This window comes from Anoplopoma fimbria, chromosome 10, assembly GCF_027596085.1.
Source record: "Anoplopoma fimbria isolate UVic2021 breed Golden Eagle Sablefish chromosome 10, Afim_UVic_2022, whole genome shotgun sequence".
NCBI lineage: Eukaryota > Metazoa > Chordata > Actinopteri > Perciformes > Anoplopomatidae > Anoplopoma > Anoplopoma fimbria.
This window is the reverse complement of record NC_072458.1, coordinates 15,997,658-16,004,092: the sequence shown is the minus strand read 5'-3', so window position 1 is coordinate 16,004,092 and position 6,435 is coordinate 15,997,658. Positions and strand designations below refer to the sequence as shown.

Here is a 6,435-nt window from a genome sequence, read left to right as displayed (position 1 = left end):
ATTAGAAAGGATCAATCCGTCTTTACTAAAGGGCCATGTACCACAGGCCTTCAAACTAGCTGTAATTAAACCTCTTCTTAAGAAACCCACTCTTGATCCAGAGGTGTTGGCTAACTAAAGACCTATATCTAACCTTTCGTTCCTCTCTAAGATCCTCGAGAAAGGAGTCGCAAATTAGCTGTGTGACTTTCTGCATAACAATAGTTTATTTGAGGATTTTCAGTCAGGATTTAGAGTGAATCATAGCACAGAGACAGCACTGGTGAAAATTACCAATGACCTTCTAATTGCATCAGACAAAGGACTTGTCTCTGACTTGTATTGTTAGACCTTAGTGCTGCGTTCGATACCATTGACCATCAAATCTTATTACAGAGAATGGAGCATCTAACATATGTGAAACGTAATGTTGAAACATAGACTGTAAGCGTAGAACAGAATGAGAAATGTATTGTAGTGCCAAAGACTGTATGTGTAGGACAGAACGAGAAATGTTTGTAGAACCGTAGACTGTATGCGTAGAACAGAAGAACAAACCTATTTTCAAAACCATAGACTGTGCATGGATCGGAACCACAAACCTATCGGAGAACCATAGACCGGATGTTTGAACAGCTGGATGTTTGAACAGGCCAATCCTTGCTAACGTGTTATAAGGTGACAATGTCAGATCTGGTCTTTACTGCCCCCAGGTGGTCAATTGATAAAGTGACGCAGCTTTCGAGATGAAATGGAAAAGCTATTTAACATTTAAGATCTCATCTACTGTTATATTGTGCACCTATTTAACAATATCTGCAAAATTATATAAAAAAATATCAAAATATTTATTGATATTTTTATATCAAAATCCATTCATCAATCAAATGCGAAGGATTAAATGTATATCCCCCTTAAAGCTGTACACAGCTCAACCATTTTGTTTCACTGGGGAATACTCACGTTGCAGACAATAAAGATGCTCCAAATTCTGTTTCACTTGGACACTTAGAGAGAAAGAGGGGGGATGTCGACACTTGGAGAATGATGATGATAATGAATGGTACTGTATCTACAAGTTACAAGGTCCTTCCAGTTAATATAGGCTGAAGGCTAAGTGACTGGCAACCTTGCAGGAGGCTACGTGCCCTAAAGACCTTAACAAGGGAATATAGATTACTGAGCTCTCTAACACCTATTCATATATTTTTAAAAAGCTCTATACTGAGGCTTAAAAATGTATTTACTTCATTTCATTCAGTCCTTCATTTACATTTATGTGTTTGTAGTAGCAGTGTCAGCATAAGAACTACCATAATTGTCCTGTGTAATATTCATGAGTTGTTGAGTTGTATACTCCCCTGCAATCTATTGGCAAATAAAACGGCACACTCTCCATATTGTATGTATGAACACTTCCATATTTATTTAAAAGACATTCTGGATGTACAGCAATAATAACAAAGGTAAGAATCAGAAAAGGACCTTCCCAGTGCTTCGTTTTCCATGTGTTAACGGTAGTGCCAGCATGTAACTGGCATCATGTGTGTGTCTCGTCCTCCTGCTCACAGCTCAGACTTCAGGAGCTTCTTTGCTTTTTCCATGTTGGCTTTCACTAAATAAGAGGCAGGAGACATTTACTTTGAATTAGTCTGTGTTTTACAGGCACAAACAGAATGTTAGTCAGCCTCAGAGTTAGCAGTAGCACTTACAGAGTTTGATGTCAGCTGTTTCGTAGGCATACATGCGGTTAGAGTAGCGACCCACGATGTCGGCCCTCACTGTCATTGCGGGATCTGTAAGGACATGATTGGTACTGGTTGAGCAGGACTTTTACTTGTACCATTTTTGTATAGCAGTATTGCTGCCTATTCTTTAGTAAAGGATTGTGCTGTAACCGAGGTCAAAGGTGAAAATGTCTTCTTCTCACACATTTGTTACTAAGATGCCTTGTGTGAAAAGTGAAGCTTTCAGTCTGTAAAGCTGAGTAGACAGGATTTTTTAACAGGAAGCATTGTGTGATAAGATATCACTTACCCACAAAAATGATTCTGGGGACATACTGTCCATCAGGAGACAGATGTTTGTCTGTGGTTTCATACTGTAGGTGAGAGAAGTAATAACACGTCACAAACACAGTAAACCATGCCTTCTCAGAGCATTGGCCCTTAAACTCTTCTCTAAATCAACGCATTACTATGAGCGGTGGGGTCCAACATTTATTAGTTCTTATTTGACATGACAGATTCCTGTATTTTGTGGTCTTAGCTCAGTTTGAAAGGGGTGACAAATCTCTGTGCACAAATCCCAGTTTAGCAATATGTGAATGACAATGTGATGACATTTCATGTTGATTATTAAACTGTAGCTTTAGATAAACTTTAACTTTAATTGTTGCTAGTTTAGTGGTGAACACTACACTACTATCACTAACTTACCATCAGATTAAGGACAACGAAGTCCTCATCGAGCATTCTCTGGATCCCGTTGTCCTCAGAGAAAACCTTCTTTAGTTCTGCAGGAGAAACCGATTTTTTAATTTTACAACTCAGTCCAGGCAGATCATTGCTCGGTGCAGCAGACCACCAGGATGTCACGTCACATGTGCAAACAAATGACTGCTTGCTCTTCCAACAGGTTTGGCTATTAATTCAAATACACATTTCTTTCTCTGCAGGCTTGACTTCATGAGTGAATGAACAGAAACCAGGAGTTGGACTTACCCTGGCTGTGTGGACAGTCCTCCAGGTGAAAGATGACCATCAGAGGCTTGTTTCTAAAACAAAAGTCAGCTTCACTTACATTTCATCATCAACTTCAATGAAAGTCAGTGTCAGTGTTGAAACTATTTCTTACCTTGACCTTCCCCAGTAGAGAGCCTCCTCGTACGTCTGAGCCCAGAACAGCTGATCACCCCAACCTGGACAGACATGGACATTTCCTCAATATTTATCATACTATACTTTTGCTCAGCCATTCAGCCTAGAGGGGCAGATGATGCTCACATACCTCTGGACAGAGTCTGAGGGATCCTCTTGCCAGATTTAGGGATGTATTTCCCGGAGGTGGAGGACATGGCAACCAGGACCAAGAGGATGGAAAACGCCGCTTTGATCATCTTTAAGCTTTACTGGAACACGAGGAGCAGACAAAGGCACAAGGTGAACAGTTTGATCAATGAAGAAACAGCATCAAAATGACAGAAAAGTAAACTCCCCCTCTTGAGAGGAACTTTGAGAAGAAACCTTGTCTAGATTCTACAACAGAACAATCTGTAGCTTTATTCAAGATTATTTTATTGAACTGGAAGCCAGTGAAGAGAGAGAAGGGTATGACAATCTAGCTGTGGGTGTAGTATGCAGTGTTAAATAGTTAAATTACAAAATAAATGATATTGTAATCAGTAACAGTTACTGAGAAAAAAGATTCAAATCACATTGTTGGATACATAAATTAAATTGACTTAACTGAAGGTTTAGCATTTGTGGACTGAAGAGAAAGTAAAATGAATTCCCCTACAGTTCAAATGCAGTTCAATTCAATTCAATTCAGTTTATTTTGTATAGCCCAGAATCACAAATTACAAATTTGCCTCAGAGGGCTTTACAATCTGTGCACATGCGACATCCTCTGTCCTTCCCTCACATCGGCACAGGAAAAACTCCCCTAAAAAAACCCTTTAACAGGGAGAAAAAAGGAAGTAACCCTAGAAGAGCAGTGCTGGAGCTTACCTTTTCCTGACTGGCCAGGCGAGAATGTACGTAGATTGACGCTCCAGGATCTGCTGTACCTGCACTCTCTGTCCCTATTTAAACACCCCTTCACCTGTGGGCCCGCCCTTTTCCCATCCCCCATTGTCTGCTCTGCCAGAATACCATGGTGATTCATATTACATTTGGTTTACAAACCAAACTCCCTTGTGGGGAATCGTAAAAGTTTCCTTGTATGTTGCCAAATGCATCAAGGTGTAAAATAAGCATGTAACAATTTAAGTAAGGGTATTCTACCGCTGGACAATAAACTGCACACTCTTAAATTATCCGATTTCTTAAAGGGATTTTGCATTTAGTTCTGCTCACTTGAAATAATGGCTTGTATACAAGAGACATGTATTCTTTTGCATGTCCTTAATGGGGGTATCATCCCATTGTATTATACATCTTAAGCAGTTTGGACACTGTCTTTTCTAAAAATTCAACACATTGAATCAGGCATGAACATGCACAGTGAATGATTTGCATCCAGGTTTGATAACCACAGTAGAGAGCACTAAAATAGAAGGGATACGTAATGATTACTCTTCTTTAATTTTGACTGGGTCTTAAAGTATAACACATGGTTCATAGATGAGCCAATTTGTGCGCAAAATGCCACTTCTCCCCTTATTCACATGTTGGTGTGTGTGTCAGCATTCTCATGCTACGTATCCATATATATTTTTTATTTCTTTAAGTATGTTTATCTGTGTCAGATTTGATTTTATTGTTATATTATTATACTTGGGCTGTGCATCTTCTATAGTAACATTCCCCCTGAAAACATCATAGTGTAAAGTTGGTGTGGTTGCATATTTACCCAGTGTTAATACTAAAACTGCTTTACTGTTGTTAGTGAATAAAGGATACTTGTAGATATTTGGTCTGTCGGTCCTCCTTCTAGAAAATGTGAAGACTTTTCTAAAACAATGTAATCTTATGTTATTTTGGAACATTATTATTACTCTAGAAATGACCCTAAAAGCTTAAAGACAAAACTTTCTGTAGTTATACATTTAATTCTTTGCACATATCACAGCCTGGGTCTAAACATTTTTCAGTCTTCTGGAAATGTTTTAGACGTAAATCACATTCTGTTAATTAAAAGAGAAGATTCAAAATACGTTTAGGCATGTGTCAAAAATCATAATTGTTCACAAAAAAAACTAAAGCCCCCACTTTCCCACATTGTCTTTATGTTCATACGGTTTATGAGGAGCTGCGCTGTTATAATTCACCTGACATGGAGAGGGAAGAGAACTGAACCGGCAGCTTGTGAGAAGAGCCGGTGCACATAAAGTCACTGAATGTCGAAGAGTAACATGTAGAAGCACTGAAGCTATGCAATGAACGGCCATGGAAAAGTGAAGGAGTCGCGTGAATTCTGCCTGGGTTTATAGTGAAACATCTCAACAGTGTCTTGTATCCTGCAGCAAGGGGCTCAGCACGACCTGCTGCTATGAATGGCAGCTTTGTTCAGTGACTCAATGAGTCCTGCATCCTGGAACAGCAGCTCCTCTGTCTCTAACCGTCCACACCTGATCCATCTGCAGGCTACTGCTGCTGTCAACACTTTTTTCCTCTCCTGAAGAGTTTTATCTGTAGAAAACGGTACAGAGTTTTACAAGGGAAAGTAAACAAGAAGAAGCAAGAAATTAAATCATGAAACAAAAGGAAAGCAAATTGATATAAAATGCTAATTGTGCATGTTGTGACTAAAGTGTTGTAAATTGTTATTTGCATTCATATTTTTCAATGAAACTTGGCCACTAGTTTTATTAATGATTAATAAAAAAAATATTTTTAAGCCATTAATAATTTGGGCTGCCAGGTTGTTGAAAAATAATCCTTCAGCAGGACTTGTCTTGCCTTGTCCTTATCATTTTTAATCCATCACATGACCTCTGACCCCCTGGAAAAGGTTGTCATTACCAAGTTATTAACATTTAGAACCGCAGATTTAATGGATTGTTGTCAATGACTGTAAAATGTTTTTGTTTTTCCTTTTTTAGTAGTGAAACAACAGACTTACTAAACGTTATAACAGCAGATATGATAGTGAAGACTTACTAAACTTTATAACAGCACATATGATAGTCATGACTTACTAAACTTTAATTTCAACTTCTAAACCCTTTGTAAAGGTTGTCTCATAACCATGGCAACCAACATAAATTGAATTAATTACCAAGTGATTAACAAATAATGTAAGAAAGGTAATTGAGACTTTTCGGGTATTATTGAAACATTGGTTCCATGAAAGAACTAACACTCAGCTTTGGGTGAAAATTAAAACACTGACTATCATATGGATATATATTGCACACAACATTCCACAATGTCCACACTTTGATTCCAGCGAGGGACCTGTGTTGTTTGTCATACAAACCTTTCACTCTGTGGAAATGACAAAAAATATTTTATTTTGAAAGAGTCTTCTGACCAAAGTGGCCACTGTTAGACAGAACAGCCTAGTCACATACTCGTGATCACAGTTAAAGGAAGTGTTGTCTTACTGTCAGGAACTCACACGCAAAGACCAAAACTGGCAAAACCTTTCTGACTTCCTGTCCATAGCTCTCAGCCCAAGCTATTGTTTCTACTGCAGATGCAAATCTATAAAAACACTTTACAAATATATAGTTTAATTTGGGGTTCAGCAATTTCCTAAAACAGTTGGTCACTGCAGTTTTTATCAAAC

General features: G+C 38.4%; 1 protein-coding gene across 1 annotated transcript; it reads right to left on the bottom strand.

The window, feature by feature from the left end:
* Positions 1 to 1,381: 1,381 nt before the first annotated feature.
* Positions 1,382 to 3,762, bottom strand: agr2 (anterior gradient 2). The gene is made up of 8 exons (XM_054606196.1): positions 3,711 to 3,762; positions 2,989 to 3,109; positions 2,836 to 2,899; positions 2,703 to 2,755; positions 2,418 to 2,494; positions 2,017 to 2,080; positions 1,692 to 1,775; positions 1,382 to 1,594 (listed from the first exon to the last, which is right to left on the bottom strand). The coding sequence occupies exons 2-8, from the start codon at positions 3,095 to 3,097 to the stop codon at positions 1,545 to 1,547; spliced, it is 501 nt and encodes a 166-aa protein (XP_054462171.1). The 5' UTR covers positions 3,098 to 3,109; positions 3,711 to 3,762; the 3' UTR covers positions 1,382 to 1,544.
* Positions 3,763 to 6,435: the final 2,673 nt, after the last annotated feature.